Source organism: Peromyscus maniculatus, chromosome 16 (genome assembly GCF_049852395.1).
Source record: "Peromyscus maniculatus bairdii isolate BWxNUB_F1_BW_parent chromosome 16, HU_Pman_BW_mat_3.1, whole genome shotgun sequence".
NCBI classification, from domain to species: Eukaryota; Metazoa; Chordata; class Mammalia; order Rodentia; family Cricetidae; genus Peromyscus; species Peromyscus maniculatus.
Genome location: NC_134867.1, coordinates 63,557,163 through 63,578,065, shown reverse-complemented (window position 1 = coordinate 63,578,065; position 20,903 = coordinate 63,557,163). Strand labels below are relative to the sequence as shown.

Genomic DNA, 20,903 nt, shown 5'->3' with positions numbered 1-20,903 from the left:
AATGCAGCTCTGACAGCCATTGTTGTCTCTGAAGTCATATTGTTTCAGCAATGCGTTCCGTTTGCAGAGGCCTCTGTGAGCTGTTTAACCTCTGTATGCGACCTCTGTTTTCAGAAGGCCAAAAATTAATTGTCCTTTCCTGGGAGATGGGAACAGGACCTCTTGTTTATCCAACAGTACTTTTCATACCTTAGCTTCACCACGCCAGTAAGGCAAGTCGGAGAAAAGCTGATTCGTAGATTACATGTAGAGGAAACTCATCATCTAACATGGGGTGCCATGTGGATGAAGGGCCATTAAACATGGTACTCAGTAGACTCCATGCCACAAGATTGACTCAACTTTGTTCTAAGAATCCACTGGGCATCTTAGCAGTTTGTTGATGCTGTTTTTGAAACCTCTAAGTCATAAAGCCGTTTGCATATACTGCAATCTCTTCCACTTCTGAGGCAGTCTCTGAAAATAATTCCACCCACCCCTTTGCTGTGGACACAGCTTCTCCTTTCTCAAAGACTAGCCTGGCAATCACTCAGGTAGCTCCAGGAATCCCGAAGCTAGGCCCGGATCACCGCCAGGGATGGCTCTCCAAAGCCTGGTATTCCTTTCTAATTGTGTGTGGTGAAATATGCCATGATTAAATTTTCTGTTTGTTTTGCTGCTGTTACTAAAAGGAGGCAATGAATTAAATAAAGAATTCCTTTATCCATTCAAAGAGTAAAAATTAACAATGTATAGCAAACGATAATAGACTGCCATGTAAGACCCGAGGGAAATAACACATTGCCGTGTGAGAGCCGCCCAAGGAAAGCAACACATCACCGTGGACCTAGCACCAGAGGAAATCACCCATTTTTGCCTTGATTTGAGTTAAGGCTGAGAAATCTGAGAATTGGATTGAACTTCAAAAGCTCGTTTTTTTCGACAAGTAGCTTTCTCCTTGAATTGTTCCAGTTGCTTTCTCCCCATGAGTACTTTGGAAGGAGTTGTGGTTTCCACTTCTTTCGTCCCATCTCGATCCTATACACATTCATGTATTCCTCATAATTACATACCAGATGTCTACTCCATTCTGCACACTGGTGTGGACCAGATCAGGATACAGCCTTGTCCGCCTGGAGACTCTGGTGCCTTTCTCCCCGTCTCCTTCCTCGTTTCCCCAGCTCTTGCTCTTGAGGATTGCTCTCCCTGCTTGGCAACATTTCAGTGTTCCTCCATCCCGCAGAGCCTGAATGGGCTCACGCAATGCATGAGGCCTTGATTCTAAAGGTGCAGATGTCTGAAGTTCTGGTTGCTTGCTAACTATCTGCACAAAATTTTAAGATAGTGTGACTGCATTAGCTTTCAGTTACCAAAAAAAAAAAAAAAAAAAAAAAAAAGATGCTCATAGTAGTCAGCTTAAAAAGAGGAAGGGTTTCTTTTGGCTTTTGTTCGGAGGGGCCTCGGCCACTCTTGTTTCCTCTGGCTTATGGCAGGGCAGTGCTGCATGACTGAGGTGTGTGGCAGAGGACCTCCTGACCTCATGGCTGGACACAGGTTGGGGTCCCACACTCCTCCTTGGTGGTACGTATGCCTCCTGTGACCTGAAATCTCTACTGAGCCCCACCTTCTCAAGGGCCCACCACTTCCTAATATCTCCAAGGCGGGGCCGTTGGAAGGTGGTCCGCATTCAAACATGACAGCTCTTGAGTGCTCTCTTAGGTCAACATGTGCTCCAGGCAAACACAGATCTGTATAAGAAAACCGCACATTCTGAATTCACACAGAGAAAAAAATGTGTTTTTATTCAGTTGGCCTATAGAGCGCTACACACGGCAGCGGAGTCTGAAGAAACGGCAAAAGCAAGATTTTATTCCTTTTACTTTTTTACTATTTGGACAAAGAGTGGTGCATCTGGGAGGGAAAGTGGCTGAAGAAGCAGACTTGAGTGTGTATCTGTGTGTGACAAAGGATGGGAGTCACTCCAGTGAGGACTGCTCAGCTGGTCTTCTGCCTTAGCCCCAGGAGAATACTCTCCCGCAGCGAAGGGTGGCTACAGCTCCCAGGGCAGTGCAGCGTATAACCAACCCATCAGGAGGTCAAAAGCACGTTCTGAGATAGTACACTCTTGACCCAGGGCAGTGCAGCGTATAACCAACCCATCAGGAAGTCAAAAGCTTGTTCTGAGATAGTACTCTCTTGACTCCTTCACTAGCCGTCTTCACGGCCGCTTCGGGGTTTGATTTCAATAACGGAGGACACTGGGTAGGCCAAGTTCACTTACAAAGGGGACCATCACAGCTCACTCCTTGTCAACCCGGTATCCAGTGCTCATCTTGGAGGGCCACGCCCAGTCTCCAAATAAGGACAGCAGGGAAGCCCTGCATCCACAGACCACTGTGCAGCTACACAGCCTGCAATCCAGAGCATGCGAGCCCTTCCCTTGAAGTGGGATGCAGAGGCTCTCGACATAGGCCCTTTCTCTGAACACTGTTTTAACAGGATTTAACACTTTAAATACTGGGATGTAAGGCTGAATATTAATAGTCTCACACCATATGATGAGGAGGGAAGAAAACAAGACATATATACTTAAATCTTTATATTCAGACCCACGACGGGATGAGAAACGCTCACAGTAACTACAGTGACCACGTCCACATTTCCACAGCTGGTACTGAGAGTTCCTGTCTCTCACTCTCTGTTCCATATTCTCTTTACCACCAAGTGCCACAGATGGTCATGGCTCTTTGCCTGTAGGGTGACCCAAACCTTTGGCAGGGCCTAAGGCATTAGAAGTCGTGCTGGGGTTGTTAATTGTTGATTTCCTATATCAACTTTAAACACAGGACATGACAGCACCACCTGATGTCCTGAAGTTTCTGCCCTTCCAGATCTTTCTCTTTTATGCCCTTTGTGTAGATGACAAACAGACGTCCAGCTTATTCATTACAAAAGGATCAAAGCAAAATGCAGATCAGCTTTTATTCACTTACAGGGACAGTGTGAGCAAGAGACTGGTAGTGGCCCAGACTCCCTAGGGTCTCTACGCCGCTGGGTAGGAATCAGGTGGATCGGCGCAGATGGGGTTAATTATTTGTGGATGAGGTGTTCTGAGCGCAAGGGCCCTGCTTCTTTATGGGCCTTTTGGTTGCAAGAAGGGCGAGTGACAGGCATGTGTTGAATCACAGTGGAGGATCCTGCCTTGGTTGAGGCCCAGAGGTCACCAAGTGGAAGACGCCTTTGGACGAGCAATAGTTGGCCCAGAAGTTGGGGAAAGCCTGAGTCTTCAATGCAGTTCCTTCTAGAAAACGCCAGTGTGCCAAGTCTTTGTATATGTTTGGGGGATGTGAGGGAAGCTTTAACCCATGAGTAAAAGCTCTGCAGCTGCTTGTGACTGGATTGGGCCTGGAGCAAGATTCCCCAGGACTCAGACAAGCCTCCTCCTGGCTGTGAAGACTGGTCACCGGAGCTGTGATGGTCGTTCTTGGTTGTCAACTTGACTCCATTTGGAATTAACTAAAACCCAAGTGACTTGATACACCAGTGAGGGATTTCTCTTAATTAAATCATTTAAAATGGGAAGAATCACCTTTAACATGGATTTTTTGAGGTGCAAAAATCGATTTTTAATCTGGGCCGTATCTGCTGTCAGCCTATATCAAGGACACAGAAGAAGGAAGCTTCTGGCTGGCAAGTCCATGCCTTCATGGTGTTAGAACCTGCTTCTCTGGGATCCCAGCATATACTGAAGACCAGCTGAGACATTCAGCCTCATGGGCTGAACAATTACTGGATTCTTGGACTTTCCATTGGTAGATAGCCATTGTTGGACTAGCAGGACCACAGCCTATTAGTCACTCTAATAAATACCATGTAAATGTATTTATTTATAAATGTATTTATAGACAATAATATTTATTATATACAACATACTCATATTTATTTATATATGCATATATAAAATATAGTATATGATTATACATCATATATTAAAAATTAAAATTATATGTTATATAATTAAATATAGTCATATAATATATATTATGGGATTTATTATATATAATACATAACAGTATATCATGTTATATGTAATAAGTTCCATATATTCTTTCAATTCTATTCCTCTAGAGAATCCTGACTAACTTCCATCCTCACTTTCTGACTCAGAGGCATGGGGGCCTTAAGTGGCTGACTGGCGGTTATAACTTTCCAGGTTGACATTGTGTTTCCTGGTAAAATGCTGTCCCTGTCTCTACTCAGACCTCTCAGTAGCACAGTGGCAGAGCACAGGCTGGAAGGGTAGTGGCCGCGGCATACTGCAGTCTACACAGAGAAGCAGTCGTGGATGGTTCCATCCCCTCCCTCTGCTCTTGGCCTTGGCTTGTGGAGAAACACATATATTAGGAAGTGGTTAGAACGTGATCAGCACATAGTAGGCCCTGGCAGATGCTGAGTGAAACTACCACAGGCAATTTGTTTTTAAAAAGGTTTTGCAAACCTCAGATTGCTTTGGGAACCTGTTCTTGGTGGATGTGATGGCTCCTCCCAATTGTCAACTTGATAGGATCTGGAGTCACCTAGAAGACAAGCCCTCAGGCACACCTGTGAGAAAGGATCAGGAGTAGGTTAACTGAACTGGGAAGACCCGCCCTAAAAGTGCGCGGCACCAATCCTAGGGCTGGGTCCTGGATTGTGTACAAAGGAGAAAGCCGGCTGGGCACATTATTTGTCCTCTGCTTCCTGACTATGGATATAGTATGCCCAGCTGCCAAAGCCCCTGCCCCAGCACCTTCCCACTGCTCCGCCGTGGTAGACGGTACTCCAGACCGAAAGCTGAAGTAAGTCCTTCACTGAGTTTCTCCTGTCCCAGTGGCTTTATCCCAGCCACAGATAACTAGACAGCAGTGGATGTGTGTGGCATTTTGCATGCATTTTTTAAAGTTAAATGAGCCACGTGTGGCCACGGTTTATGCCTGCAGTCCCAGCGATGGGAAGGTGGAGGCAAGGAGATGATGAGCTCAACACGCGTCTGAGCCACACATTGTGCTAGAGGACAGGCTGAGGCCCACAAGACTCTTGTCTTAAAAACAGCAACAACAAGTGAATTAAGTTATTTGCCACATGAAGTAACATTGAGAAGACACACCTTTTGTACATGTTTAATGTTTCCACAGGGAAGGAAATTAAAAAAAATTCATTTAGTGTGTGTGTGTGTGTGTGTGTGTGTGTGTGTGTGTGTGTGTGTGTGTGTGCCTGAGTGTATGTATGTACACCATGTGTGTGCAGTGCCAGGGGTCTTAAGAGGATATCAGATACTCCAGAACTGGAGTTACAGGTGGTTGTGAGCTGCCTGTGGGTGTGGGGAACTGAACTGAGGTCCTCTGCAAAAACAGCAAATACTCTAATTGAGAAAGCTGGTATAAGCATAAGTGCGTGTACGTGTGCGTGTGCGTGTGCGTGTGCGTGTGCGTGTGCGTGTGTGTGTGTGTGTGTGTTTGTGCGCGCGTGTGTGTGTGTGTGTGTGTGTGTGTGTGTGTGTGTGTGTGTATGTGTGTGTGTTGTACAGTTTCAGTATTTGAATGTCTAGAGATTTGAAGAGGATAACTAAGGAGACGTTGTGTAAGAGATGAGAAGGCCACAGCAGTTCATCTATACTTGTCACAATAGTAAAAATCCCCAAAGAGTAAAAGTCAGACTTGTGTCTGTTCCCACGACTCGTGAACTCGTGTCCCTTGGTATATGATGACCTGCCCTTTGACTTGGCTCCAGATTTTGTGATTCTTCCTCTAACATCTTTTGTTTGAGTTGCACTTTTTAAAGTTGTGCTTTTACTTTATCTTAGAAAAATATGCTTAATTTCAGATACAGTCCCACAGGAATTGTGTTTACAGTGACGTAAAAATGCCCTTCTGCATACTCATGGAGCCCTCCTTATATACTCTTTATTTTTTCACTTTATATTATCTTTACATTACTAAATTAACTCTTTTTTTTTTTTAACCATGGTCAATCCACCAACTTCATTGCATGGCAGTGGGTACCCAATCATGCTCTGTAATGACCGGACAGCCTCCACAGAGAACTCTGCTGCTGTGGCAAACATCTGCCTTACAACATCAGAAACTCATCTCTGTACAGACCTTTGTATTTGTTGAGCGTATTTTCAGAGCTTGTTGAAGTTTCATGAGACGCCCTGGGAAGTAGCTAGGTCAGGCATGGTTACTATTATTTATCTATGCTTGTTGTTTACTTGCTTGAGTAAAAGGTAAGAGCTATGCTTCTCACTTTTTCAGATCTGGTACCTAGCAAACTAGAAATGTAGTAGTAACTGAGAGTTACGTAGTATGTAAGTGAATAGCTGGATGGAGACATAAGGAAAATCGCCAGTACCACATGTCCCGAGGTTCCTAAGCTTGTGTCGCAAGCGAAGGAAACCATTATAATCCTCCAGTGTTTGCTTTAAATGTGAGATTAGTTTAGGGCCACGTCAATGCTTTCTACCAACAGAGTGAATTAATTTCCAGTCCAAGGAGGAATTAGCAAGTTTGTTCGGCAGAATTCAAAACACATTTCATGAACTTTTAAAACCTCAGAAACAAAAGAGGATGCATCACTTTATTGCAAGGTTTAAGCATCCCGTCTGTCTTGGCTTTGGGCACTACGGGAACTCTGTAAACTGGGTGATTTCAGCGGCAAACATCGCTCAGGTCTGGAAGCTGGGAAGGCCAAGAGGGAGTAGGTTCCTTCTGAGGGCGCTCCCCCAGGGCTTTGCAGATGTGTGGGTCCCTGCCTTCTTTCCTGATGTGGTTGAAATTTTCTGATCCTGAAACCCCCCCAAAGACCACAACCCCCCTCCAAATATATAATACTGGGGATTAAGGCTTTAACACATGGATAGTCAGGTTTCACAAGCATTCAGATCGTAGCACCCTCTATCAAAGTATGGTGATGGTCCCATCAGTGTTCCATGGGCCCAGCCATTCTTCTTAGCACAGAAGATGTAAATTAGACATTTTTGTTCATGTGTGACAGGTTAAAATCAAAAGCAATTGCCAGGTTTTCTTATTTCCAGCTTCTGCTCGTAGTGTTAACGTGATGGTTCCGAAAGGAAATTAACATATTTTATCACCCATTTTCCCAACTTCATGAGCCACAATTACATAATTTAGCATGTTCAAAGTTGATCTTACCATTTTATTACTTCCCAGGTAGCTATGCCATGCACACAGCTACCCAAACTTGGGAACCAAGACACATTGTCCTTCTCATTCACGGCTGCCCAGCAGCCAGTCACTTAATAGGCCCCGCTGTGTACGCCAAGGTGTTCTGTGCCCTGTTTTTCTTAGCATCCCATATATCCCTGTCTTTTAAAAAGGTATGTCTTAAATGCATCCCATTATCCTATATGGACATTAATTTTTTGACCCAAAATTAACTTGTCACTAGGAGAGTCAGACGTTTTAGGGACTCATGGGGAACTTACTAGAGTTGGAGCGTCAGGCATTCTGTAACTGGGTCCCTTGGAGGACTACACACACCAGCCCCATGGCTGCCTCCACACTCCAGAAACTTGAGATTATTTGTGGTGCCCTGCCTGTTCCATGCCCTGCCCACACCTGTGTCTTCTCATGCAGTGAACCCCTGTGGAAACTAAAGCCACGGGCTTAATTTCTTCCTGTAAGCTTCAGCCCAGGTGTCGTTCATGGAAACTGTTTCTGATGCACTCCTCTCTGTTTCTTTTTCCTGATCCCCGGGGTTGGATTCAAACAGTCATTGATTTCATTGTTTATTAGGGGGCGGGGAATATAAGTCCATGCTAGATCAGTGAGTGTGTATCATTCCTACTGTCCTTTGCTCAATCCCTACCACCAAAAGAGAAAAAATAAATAAATAAAAAGAAACTATCTGCTAATTATAGACCAGGCACTGCTTTAGTAGTTTAGAATATATCAGTGAACAACAGCAGCAAAATCTTATTCTTGTAATTCATTCCCTTCCGTAAGAGAAACTAAAAGGAAGTTAGGTAATAACTAAGCAATGTAGGATATTAGAAAGGTATAAACGAAAAAGCTCCAATAGAACAGTGACGCTGTTCAGAATTCATTTCAGATATGGCAGTGCCAAATACTGTATCGCTCCATTCAGGTGACATTACAAAGGGGAGACATTTGTCCGAGTAGATATCTGGAAAATGTCATTATGCCAGGCATAGGCAGCACCCAGCACACCTGGGCCGTCGGAGGCCAGGGAGGTCATAAAGGGCGAGTCAAGCAGGGTTTGTACACTGTTACAAGGACTTTGACTTTTACATACGTGATTGTTAGACGGTTTTGAGTGTAGGAGTGAACTTGCGATTCGGTAGTTTGAGGCCAGACTATAGGTAACACCGGTTAACCAGAGAGGAGCCGATTTCCGTGTCCAGGGAAAGATGACGGTGGTGGCGTGCATGGAGGTGTCGTCAGGTGGGGAGTGAAATGTGTTCAGGTTCTGCATGAGTTTAAAAGCTGTGGAAAATGGGATTTCGGGGCGGTTTGGTGAGAAGTCATCGATAGCTCATTCTCCTCACCGGCGTGCATCTAACCAGTGCTCGGTCTTGTCAGGACACATCATCCCTTGATCCCCGCTGTCTCTCTGCTGCAGGACCTCGGTAGCTAACTGGCATCCCTGGCTTTAATAAATTCCTCCCTGCAGGAGTAAAGATCATTCTGAAATGTTTATAACCACCTTGATGTTAAATTCTCAGTGTGTTTTCCCCATTGTGGGCAGATTAAAAAGTCCAAAGTCCACAGCAGGCCGTCATACAGAATCCTTAATCTGCCTCTTGGGTATCTCCATAGTTCTGTCTTTCACTCTTCTCTGTATACTTTATTGCCTCTTATTTCTGATTTCATTAAAGGGTCATCAGTCCTGGCAGAGTCCATGCTCTTCCTTTGGTGTGGGGTGTCCTTTACATCTTGTCTGTTAGTGCATTACAAGGCCAGCTTGTGTGTCCCTTGGTCACTAAGAACTTTCTCTTGCCTTGATTTGACACTCTGATACTTTTGCTTCTTTTTCCTGTGGTCTGGCGCACATCTCAGTGTCTCCTAGCTGATCACCCTGCCGTGATCAATAGGATAGGACCCGTGGTAGTACTTTTCCAATCATGCAGCATAAACTCGGCCCATAGGCATTGACGTTTAGGCAGTTGGCACGTTAGGCAGAAGTGACTGCAGATGTGTTGGGGACAGGGGCACTGTGTTATGCACCAACAGCCATAGCAGAAGTGGAAGAAGCATTTCTTTGGGGCCCCGGCAGGATGAACTCACTGGGTTGGGAAGAGTTGGTTCTTCTGTGTAGCTGTTGTGGAGGACTGAGGGCCACCGACGAAGGGAGCCTGGCCGAAGAGAAGGGGACAGAGCAGAGGCATTTCCACATCAACATTTCCCTTTTTTTTCTGAAACAGTGAAGAACTGATCAGGATCTTCAAAACAGAACAAAACCAAACCCAAAGCCCCCCCCCCAACCATCCCAGGTAGATTGGTGGTGTTTTGGTTAAGATGCCCTTTGCTCCTATTCCACTGAGAATCTGGGTTGTAGCAGGCACAAAAGACAGTCTGTGAGATGGAGCATACTTTTGGATTCTTCCTAGAAGGTGAGGAATGGAAGGTATGAGGGTTGCCTGCCACTGAAGGAATGTTTTTAAATTTTATAGCACAAAGCAAAAAATGGTTCAAGTGGGGTAAACTTGCTAAGAAGGATGCCAGGAGCTCAGACCAGTCCAGGCTACCCAGCAGGGGCTTTGGCCCTGCCCATCTTGCCTGTGGCCAGGCTCACCTGAGAGAATAGAGGCCACGCAGAGTAGAGGCCAAAGGCAGCAGTGAGAGCTTCCTCAATGCCTTTGTCTGTAAACCAGTTGTCTCAGGGTCTCTATTGCTGTGAAGAGACACCATGACTATGGTGACTCTCATGAAGGAAAAACATTTAACTGTGTGGCTTACATTTTCAGAGGTTTGGTCCATTATCATCATGGTGGGACATGGTGGCATGCAGGCAGACATGGTGCCGGAGCTGAGAGTCCTGTATTTTACAGGCAACAGGAAGTAGTCTGTCTCATTGGGTGTGGGTTGAGCATATACGAGACCTCAAAGCTCACCTCCACAGTGACAAGCTTCCTCCGACAAGACCACACCTACTCTAACAAGGCCATGTCTTCTAATAGTGCCGCAACCTTTGGGGGCACCTCTACGTTCAAACTACAACACCAAACTTCAGCCCTGGTCCCCTCAGCAGCCAGAAAATTCCTATGTTCCGAGTTTCCCTTAGTCATGGCAGAGAGTGAGCAGCCAGAAGCAGGGGTCCAGTGTTTCTGGCGGCATCACCGGAAGTTGCTTCATCCTCCTGCGGTCCCTCAGGTGAGGCAGTGTAAAGCTGGGGGCCTCCTGGGCATTATTAGTCCCTCTTGAAGTTCCATGGAGCCCCAGGTGGGGGAGTGTTCCGTGAGAAAGAGGAGGCGCCTCAGGTGGGCACTGGGCGCAGAGTTCACGTCAGCTCCACGAGGGGCATCCAGCCCTGTGGGCTGCCATGACACCATGCGGTCTCTTCACAGTCCACTTGGCACTGGTATAGCCTGTGATGGTGACAACCACCGTGGGGCCAGGGCTGACGTGTGAGGTCATGGATGGCTCCGCAGTCACTTGAACGTGAAGTGTGGGTACGGAGAAGGTCTCGGTGGGTGTCTTCCCAGCTGTGCAGGACACCGGTAAGACCATTTGGTCCCCTCCCCCTCCATCAGAGAAACGTGAGGAAAGGTGAACCAGAAGACCTGGTGTCAGGGGTCCTATGAGGAGGAAGGAAGGGTGAGAACAGGCACAGGGCCGTGTCATCGGTTACTTGGAACCCATCGAAGGAGCTGAGTTCTAATTCTTTAAAACTACAGGGAGCCTTTATGTCAGCACAAGACACCTTGAGGTAAGGCAGCTCGGTCATCTCAGCTCTGCACGTCTGTCGGGGACCTCTCTCCTTCCCCTCTGCCCACTCGCTGTTCTGCCCCAGGTGATAGGAGCGCTTTGGCTGTAGACCTGGCGCACACGTCATCAGAAGAAGGGACTTGGCTGCGTACCACCTAAACAGATAGCTCGAGGGGAATTAGAGTATCATTCTCTCTCTCTTTATCTGACCTGGGTTGATTCTGAGCTGGAGGAGATGTTGATCCTCCCTCGGAAGAGACCGTGGTGGTGAGCAGAGTTCTGACAAGAAGCGGTTACAGTGGGAATGGGAAGGCTGAAGAGGATGCAGGAGTCCCACAGAGTCGGAATGCACAGAAGGCAGTGTTTACCATAGAGATGGAAGGAGAGGGTGGGCTGGAGGGTGTCTGTCATCTGCAGCTCAGGAGGAGGAAGGTGATTTCACTTAGAAGAGATGGGGTGCAGAAGAGGAGGCAGTGGCAACGTAAGAGGACTAGAGTGTAGTGATGGCTGAGAATCCTCTCAGAGTTACTTCATTTTTTGTTGTTGTTTGTTTGTTGGTTTGGGTTTGCTTTGTTTAGAAGCTAATGGCAGCATTTTGGAAGTCACCCGCAGAGATGCTGCCGTGGAAGAGAGGTGTGGAGTGGATGTGGAAGGAATAGAATAGGAAGGGGATAGAAGAGAAAATGTCCACATTTCACAGAGGAGTCGAGGGTCTAAGCCAGCAAAAGACATTGAGAAGATATGTTCGAGTAGACCGGATGCAAACTATCAACTTGCTAAAACTTATTTCATTCAAAAAAACAAAAACAAAAACAAAAAACAAAAGAAAAAGAAAGAAAGAAGGAAGGAAAGAAAGAAGGAAAGGAAAGGAAAACTGTTTTGATTCCACATAGTACCGCTGGCTGATGCTCACTGTATTCAAAACTTCGTGTTATTTTGGAAAGCGTAGCTTTTGTTAAAAACTTTACAGATTTCTATTTCTGTGAAGTTTCATTTTGTCCTCCATGGCAGAGTTGGTCTGCTGGAGAATGGATTTACATTAGGAAAATGGTCTGGTTAAATGCATCTGCTTTGCTGATTGCTCATGGAGGAGTAAATGTCAATCAAGCAAGTAGGACGTTGGGTAGGAATACGGACAGACTGTCTGACATTGCTACAGCCAATGGGGGGTGGGGATGGAGAATGACTCACTCATCAGGCTGCCATGAAACTTAGGAATTAGTGGAAACTTGGTTCATTCAAAAATGAGCGATTTCAGTCCATTTCAGCCATGGGGCTGAAATCATAGGGTGATGACAAAGGAATTAATTAGGATTAGCTATATGTATTATGTATACACATGTATCAAAGTAAGCAGCTGGAAAATGCTTGACTTTGGTGGTAAATGGGGAAAAAAAGATGTGACGGGTTTTCTGGATTCGAAGGGAGTGCTCTTGTCAAAGGTGCCATTCTAGGATTCATGGAAATGAGAGTATATTTGAAATCTGAGTAGCGAATTTAAAGGCATGAAATTCAGAGCCGGCAGTAATTGAGTGAGCAAGGCAGAGAGAGGGATCAAACCCAGAGGGAACGAGCTGAGCTGAGAGAGAGAGAGAGACAGAAAGTGGGTAGAGGTTCAGAGGGATGTTGAAGTGGAAAAATGAAGCGTCTTTCTCAGGAAACAGAAGGTCATGTGTCAGGGGGTAATGATGTGTCTGCGTGGTCAGGAGCAGTGGGGCAGGGATCAGGGCGGGGAGTCACCCGTGGGGAGTGGGGTGAGTTGGCAGGGCCGTGTTTCTCACGCACAGATTGGAGGTGCTAGTGAGGAGGCCTGCACTGGCTGGGCGGTGTTTAGAACCAGGAGCTCCGTGGGGCTCCCTGAGGCTTCACCTCAGCCTTGCAGAGGCTGGCAAGCCTAGGGAGGGAAAGTTGACTCAGATCACAGAGGAACTTAAAAGGGGAGGGGGCGGCGATTCACAGAGGGTAGACCCCGTAGGGATGGACGGAAGGAAGAGCAAAGTAAGGAGGATGTGTCTGGATGCAAATTAACAGTGTTTGTTCCAATTCAACGAGTAAACTCGAAGGAATGACAGACAATGGCTTCAGGGTACTCTTAGAGATCCTCATGAGCCCTGTGCGCAGTTCCCAGTGTGGGTGCGAGGTCAGATGTGGGGAAACAGTTGTGACTCGTGGTACAAGCACGTGGTTGTTCTTAGCTGAGTTACACGAAGCACAATGTGAGCTAATAAAAGTCATGTTAGTTTTACTCAAAGCACGCGAGTTGATGGAACTACAGAGTTCATTTTCATTTAAAGAGATGTTTCTTTAAATATTTAAAATTGGCTCTCATGTTGTCCTGGCGGCAGAAGCCAGCCCAGCCGTCCCAGCAACTTGAGAGGCTCAGGCATGAGGATCACAAGTTCAAGGCCTGCCTGGGTTGTGGAGAAGGTCAGGGTTAGCCTGGAAAGCTTGCTGAGACCTTATCGACAAATAAAAAGTGAAAGAAAAAAGGACTGTAGTTGAGGGGCAGAGCACTCGGTTAGCCCTGGGATCTTGCCCTACATTCCTCAAAAAAAAAAAAAAAAGATAAATTAAAAGTCATTTTAAAGACAAGGGCATTTAAAAAAACATGTATTTACTTATTATTATTATTATTTATTCAGACCCATTATTATTTTTTATTTAGATCCATTATTATTATTTTTTATTTGGACCCCTTTCAGGGAACTTTCTTAGACTGACTTAGTGCTGTTTTGAGAGATGTGACTGAGCTCTATCTGACCTAATGTGGCCACCCCCTTCCCTTGTGTTTAGAGGTATGTATGGATACTGGCCAGATTTTAAAAAGCAGTTTGAATCCTGTTTCCACCCCAGAAGAGCTTTTTTTCTTTTTACGTGAAGCTAATATATAAGTTACATGTAGTTTCCTAACATTGCATTTCTTTGCACTTTTCTAAATAAAATTAAAGCAAGCACCAGTGAAGAAGTGGTTGTTACACACAGCCAGGTCCCTCCTTAAGCAGAAGCCCTCTTCAGGTTGGCGTTGGGGGCAGGGACATTCCCTGCCAGGATTAACGTAGCCAGCCGGGTAGTCTGATTTGCTGTGTCCCTCCAGTGCATAGCTTTGGCCCACATCCCCGCAGGCACACACCTTCCTTCCCCCAGGGCTCTCACAGCAATTGTTGGAGTGCCAGACATCATCAGCCGATAAGATAAGAAGCACGTGATCCATTGCCATCAGCAGGGTCCCTCCTGGCCTGCTGACGCACACAGACCTCCCCTGATGTCAAAGGGCTGATAAGGAGCTGCTTGCCTCCCCGTCCTAAGTGTTGTGCCAGAGAAGACTCTTTGTCTCAAAAGCAGCTCCGCTGGGGCTTTTTATTTTTTTATTTTATGTCTGTATATTGTATTTCTCTTGACTAGGACAGAGTCCTGTCTGTTTAATGACTTGGCGGAAATAGTGTTAGCAAAGATATGTCTAATTCAGTACATGTTCTTTGATTTTGTTTTTCCTCTAGCCACCTGTAAGGTTCACATTGTGTCTATGTGTGTGTGAGTTTGAGTAATTTGATGAAAAGGGTGGTCTGTAAGTTCTCATGAAGAGAAGTAGTTACAGCCTGGCCTTTACCCTCCCATTTCCTGAAACTGCTGAGGGGAGGTATGAGCTGATCCAGAGCAGCAACGCTCCGGCTGCACTTGGCCCCGGACAGTCCGTTCACCTCAGCATTCTTACTGTGTTCACACCGAGAGAGAAGAAGGAAGATTGGGTCCCTGATACAGACCTGCCACCGCCCGTGGTGACCTGCCGGTTCTTAACGCTGAATTTACTCAGTTTTTCTAAAAATCTACATGAAAATCTCTTCAGCCACACTGTCACGATGATAGTGATACCCGCGTGGTATGCCATCACATGATTGTCTGTTTGGCCATCTGAAGGCCTCCTTTCCACAGCTGCACTCCTGTTACTTTACAGTTAACCTCCTTAGAAACTGGCATACAGGATGTTTATATTAGGAGGGAAGAAAGACCTGGAAACCAGTTAACACATTAGGTGCCAACATTATCGGCTGCTGAATACGTCAGTTCAGCCTAGTGACATTTACCAAGTTCTTCATTATCCTCGAAACACTGAGTTTAAAACACTCTCTAGTGGAACCCGGCTGTCACCGAGAATTGTGGAGTATCGTGTAAAGCACACAAACCCGCACACCCACTCGGGACCAGGGAGAAGAGTGAAATGCGTGTTTTGAGGATGACAAAAGTGACCATGTTAAATGTCCATACTGTTTTTTTTTTTTTCTGAAAGGAACACCCCAGAAATTTGTTCCGGGTGTGTGTGTAGAAATATCACTGACCTTACAAGATTTACTTTTAAGGTGTGGCCTTTTGTCAAGGCCACTTTCATGAGCAATATAGTGGTATGTCTCTATTAACTAAATACAAATTATTTTTTTTTATACTGGTTTTAGTGATTGCTGACATTGACTATAACTGTGTTAAGCAGTTTTTAATCTATGATACTCAATCCTTAAAAACAGTCACATAAGGGCTGGAGAGACGGCTGAGTGGTCAAGAGCACTGGCTGCTCTTCCAGAGGAGCCAGGTTTGGTTCCCAGTACTTACTTACTGGCCCACAGCCATCTGTAACTCCAGTTCCATGGGGTTCCGGTGCCTTCTGGCCTCAGTGGGCAGCAGGCACATGTATGAGGCACAGATATACATGCAGGCAAACCTCATACCTATAAACTAAAAATAATTTTAAAAAATTGACTTGATGTGTAGTTATTACTGTCTGTCTTTCCCAGGTGAGGAACTGGGGGATACAGGAATGGTAGGGGACCCCGATCATCCGTCTTCACACTTAGAATTCCGTGCCGTGTACACTACCTGGTGCTGTAGCGTCAGAGGGTTCACTTTGCTGGCCTTGATGGGTTGTGAAGACTGAACTAGGATTTCAGGGTTTGATGAGTGACAGAAGGAAACTTTGAAGGAAGTGGGAGTGCCCTGTGCCTGTTTCTGTCTCTCCCGATACACAGAGGTGAGCTCAGTTCTCCTGGGTCCTGCTGCCGCTGGGCCTGGCAGCCGTGTGCACAGCTCAGGTACTCGTATTCCGTGCATTACAGCCCCTGGTCACCAGGGGAGTTTGGCTCACTCACGGTTGAAAAGACAGTGCAAGTGTCTCTTTATAGTGGGGGGCGGGACGTTTGGCGGCCACAGAGGACCACGGAAGGAGCGATCTGAAGTGGCTCGGCTCTGTTGGGAGCAGGAGGTTGGAAACCGAAAATGGCCTGGTGTGACTGTGCGTCACGTGCACAGTCCCAAAGTACAGCCCCGTGCTTTCCAAAAACGCAGTGAGAAGAGAGCTCACGCCCTGTGTCAAAGACAGCTGGGGTCATTGTGCAGTACCTGTGGCAGACGTTCTGACTCCCAGGCACGGGCAGGCTTTTCACAGGGATTCATGACTGCTTGGCCCAGTGACAGGCCTCAAGTTCCTAGGGTCCCTGACGGAATTTCATGGTGCTTGCTCTCCCAGCCTCTTCATATGCATCGACAAAGATCTGGTGTAGAAAATATCATCTGCCTGTGTGTGTGTGGCTCTGTGAGCAAAGTGGACGGTTGCGGGCCAGTTCCTGCAGGCTTCAAAGACTTGTGCGCTGACATCTCCATTCACTGTACCCGCAGCTCTCCGCTCACTCGGTGGGCCCCCCGTCATGGCGGTGCCTCTGCAGAGATTTAGACTAATGAAGCCATGAGGTGCTTCTGCTTGGTTGTGGTTTCATTCATTCGCTCCGTCCGGCGACACGGATGGATGGCGGTGGTGGCAGTGGAGAAATTCCTCCTTCCTTGCATGTGCGTTCTGTGTTGGCAGACTCACTCCGTCACTTAGATACTCTTGTGACCTGAGAAGAAATCCTTGTTTTGGGTCCGTGGTCATTTATAGGTGTCTGTGTGCAGAGGGTGCGATGACTGGCTGAAGAAGCGCGTCCCGAGAAGCTGCTGCTGCTCCTCGTGGGGGCAGTGGTTGTGTCTGCCGATTCAGAACATGGTGGCCGTGACTAACTGAGGACTGTCTAGGCCCTGGAGTAAGAAGACGAAGGTTCCTCTGAAAGCAGTTTCTGCTTTCGGGGTGCCGCCAATGGGGACAGACCCAACTAGTGGGCCCCGGTGTAGCGGTATTCCTTCAGCAGACCTCGCGGACGCCTCTCTGTTGGGATAGAAGCCAGCAACCAACTGTATTACAGACAATCATCGAGCCGGGCATGGGGGCACATGCCTGCCTGCAGTTGTAACGTTTGGGAGACCCAGGCGGGAGGTTATGAGTCGAGGCCAGTCTGAGCCATGTAGGGAAGTGACAAAGAGAACAGCAGCAAAAAAACATTTTCTAGAATCAATTTGTGTTTGAAAATGTGAGTTTTGAAAACATCACTCCTTCAGAAGGACGTGAATGCAGTCGCGTGGCGGTCTGAGCTTAGGTCAAGGCTGCGTCGGGTGACAGGGTCTGTGATGTGAGCCGCCCTGATTCGGCCGGTTTCCCAATCTTTTTTTTTTTTTTTTTTCCTGAGTGGCTGGAACTGTTTTCTAGGCTGTAGGAGCGTTGCAGCCTCATCTTTGCGAGATCAGAGTCAGGCCAGCCTGGTGGACCTCACATCTGCATACTCATTTTCTACTTGTTACAAAGCTTATTCTGGAGGCTGAGCAAATGGTTCCCAGGGGAAAGTGCTTCCCGCTCTCTGACCAGAGTTCAGATCCCCAGCACCCACAGGAATACTGCGCAGGCGCAGCGGCCTACCTGTTCTCCCAAAATTAGAAGGGGCCGACGAAGAACCATCTGGCTAGCTAGCTAGCTGAATTGGCAAGTTCTGGGTTCAAGTGTAGGGCTTCCAGGCTCCACGTGCCCATATATCCACATGCCTACCCTCACATACTAGCATGTCTGCACACACTTGCAGACATGTGTGCACACTTGCAGACTTGTGCTCACTCTTGCACACCACAGACCTAGTTGTTTGTTCGTTTGTTTTTTTAAGTTCATATTGTCCTTAAAGGCAATTTTAGAAATTAGCATGATTTTCAGGAAAAGGAGGATTAACTAAGTTGTATTTCTTAGACATTCACACTTTGAAGTCCCAATACCCAGGACCTGAGCATGGAACTCTCTGGAGACGAGGCCTTTGAAGAGATGATGAGGTGAAGGTGAGGCTTGTAAGGAAGGGAGGTCTTCTGTCTAGTCTGAGAGTATTCTAAAGGATCTTGCCATGGATCCCTGGCTGTGCTGGAACTGCGTATACAGACCAGGCTGGTCTTGAACTCACAGAGACCCATCTGCATCTGCCTCTGCCTCCCGAGTGCTGGGATCAAACCCACCTGGTTTCTCCATCCTTAGAGTGAGTCTGAGCTTAACCTCTACTCAGGCCTCTGCTCTAACTTCTCCTTGTTTGAAGCGAGTCATTTGTGACTGGGATTTGAGTCCCACGGAAAAGTCACCCCTGCTTTACCGCCCTTTCCCTCTCCAGAAAACAAACCCTCTGGCCCTCTTTCTGTTTTCCGTTTACTCAAACAGCAAAAAGTGGCGGCACTTTTACGCAGCTGGGTGCAGGCCTGCCTTCCCATTCTTCCGAGTGTTAATCTTAGCGCCCCTGTTCCGACCTCAAGCACCTACCTACACAGAGAAAGGAGACCAGAAGGAGAGCACCCTTGCTTGTTGGAAATCAGCGAGTGGGGGGGGGGAGGGGCAGCTGGGGCGGCGTACAGGAGTCTGGAGGGAGAAGGGAGCATCTTCCCTAACTGAGCAGCATATGAAGAAGAGGTGGCAGAGAGGAGCGGTGGGGCTCGGGGCGGGAGGGGGGGGGGGAGGGGGGAGCAAAGGTCACTTTGGGGTGTGAGAGTGTTGTAAGCAGAAGCGATGATGATGCAGGGCATGTGCGTTTTCATCTTGGGAGCAAAGCCAGAGAGGCGTGTCTGCAGGCAGTGTAGGACAGAAGCACGCCAGAGCAGAGGTCTGCCCTGGTGATCAGGCCTGGGGTGGGGTCCGGCTCCACCTCCTCCTTCTCTGTGGCTCGGCATTGCCACCATCCTGTTAACTTTGGGTGCCAGCCAGAGGGCTTAATGAGGGGACCGCCCACTTGCTCACTTTGTGCATATGTTAAAAGTTTTTTTTTTTTTTTCGTGATATATATTTTTTATTTTACAATATCATTCAGTTCTACATATCAGCCATGGGTTCCCCTATTCTCCCCCCTCCCACACCCTCCCCTTACCCCCAGCCCACCCTCCATTCCCACCTCCTCCAGGACAAGTCATCCCCCGAGGACTGTGATCAACTTGGTAGACTCAGTCCAGGGAGGTCCAGTCCCTTCCTCCCAGACTAAGCCAAGTGTCCCTGCATAAGTTCCAGGTTTCAGACAGCCAACTCATGCAATGAGCACAGGACTTTGTCCCACTGCTAGATGCCTCCCAAACTGATCAAGCCAATCAACTGTCTCACCTATTCAGAGGGCCTGATCCAGCTGGGAGCCCCTCAGCCTTTGGTTCATAGTTCATGTGTTTCCATTCATTTGGCTATTTTTTTTTCAATAATTGAGTAAAACTGAAATTTATTATATGCCACAGTCGTCCTAGGGACCTCCATGCTATATATATAGCCTCTATGGTTCTATGGGTTGTGGTCTGATTGTTCTTTATTTTATATCTAGAATCCACCAATGAGTGAATACATACCATTACTGTCTTTCTGGGTTTGGGTTACCTCACTCAGGATGATTTTTTCTAGTTCCATCCATTTGCCTGCAAATTTCATGCTTTCATTGTTTTTCTCTGCTGAGTAGTACTCCATTGTGTATATGTACCACATTTTTTTCATCCATTCTTCCGTTGATGGGCATCTAGGTTGTTTCCAGGTTCTGGCTATTACAAATAGTGCTGCTATGAACATAGCTGAGCATGTATCTTTATGGTATAAATCAGCATTCCTTGGGTAGATGCCCAAGAGTGGGATGGCTGGGTCTTGAGGTAGTTCGATTCCTAATTTTCTGAGAAACCGCCATACTGATTTCCACAGTGGTTGTACAAGTTTACATTCCCACCAACAGTGGAGGAGTGTTCCCTTTGCTCCACATCCTCTCCAACATTGGTTGTCATTGGTGTTTTTGATCGTAGCCATTCTAACAGGTGTAAGGTGGTATCTCAGAGTTGTTTTGATTTGCATTTCTCTGATGATTTTTTAAAAAAAAAAATAATTTATTTAACTTTATTTTATGCACATTGGTGTGAAGGTGTCAGATCTGCTAGGACAGGAGTTACAGACAGATGTGAGCTGCCATGTGGGTGCTGGGAACTGAACTCGGGTCCTCTGGAAGAGCAGCCAGGGCTCCTAGCCCCTGAGCCATCTCCCTAAAAGGTCTTTTAAATAAAACTGCCATATGGTGAGTAAACTCCCCTTTAGATGGCTTACTTATTTTATTCTGTATTTACAGTAAGCTTATTGTTCCATTCTTTTATAATACAAGGGAATTTTATTTTATTTTTATTTATTTATTTTTTTTTACAAAAGCACATAGTTGCCGTTAGGCAGTTCCGAATGTTTACTACAGGGATTTGACTTGCTGGGCTCTACCCAGGCTGTTCTGTTTGGAAAGAGCTCAGTGTCTTTGGACTGAAGCATAAACCTGAAGGTGGTTCCAGCCCAACCCCGAATTGTTATTAATCACCCTATGCAATTTTTGTTTTTGTTTTGTCTGGTTTTAAAAAGCAGCTGCTCCTAGGAACAGAAGCCAGAGGCCGCAACGTGGAGGGCAGCCACTCACTGTTTAGAGCAGGAGAGAAAGGTGGGCTGAGCACCCCACAGAAACAGGGATGTGCTCCTGTCCTGAGTGCAGGGTCTGTGAGCGCTCCTGTCCTGAGTGCAGGATCTGTGAGCGCTGCCCTGTCTGGAAAAGGACCTTGGCAAATGTGGGCAACTGTAGGGTCTTCAGCTGGGATCATCCAGAGAGGCAGCGGGTT

The 20,903-nt window shown here is 46.8% G+C and overlaps 1 protein-coding gene and 1 long non-coding RNA gene across 11 annotated transcripts in view; one reads left to right on the top strand and one right to left on the bottom strand.

Moving 5' to 3' along the window:
- Nucleotides 1–20,903, top strand: part of Pde10a (phosphodiesterase 10A) — a 432,646-nt gene that overhangs the window by 307,425 nt on the left and 104,318 nt on the right. The window contains exons 1-2 of one of the 10 annotated variants that reach the window (XM_076552891.1): nucleotides 10,462–10,477; nucleotides 10,565–10,717. The exons of 6 other annotated variants lie outside the window; for them this stretch is intronic. In XM_076552891.1, coding sequence (XP_076409006.1) covers nucleotides 10,637–10,717 — 81 coding nt within the window. In that variant the 5' untranslated portion in view covers nucleotides 10,462–10,477; nucleotides 10,565–10,636. Of the gene's footprint in view, nucleotides 1–10,451; nucleotides 10,718–13,674; nucleotides 13,721–20,903 lie in introns of those variants that run through there. 3 more of the 10 variants (XM_042262417.2, XM_042262413.2, XM_076552892.1) reach the window with 3 other exon arrangements.
- Nucleotides 7,892–10,329, bottom strand: LOC143268930 (uncharacterized). The gene is made up of 2 exons (XR_013045160.1): nucleotides 9,793–10,329; nucleotides 7,892–9,352 (listed from the first exon to the last, which is right to left on the bottom strand). It is a non-coding gene; the product is annotated as an uncharacterized LOC143268930 (long non-coding RNA).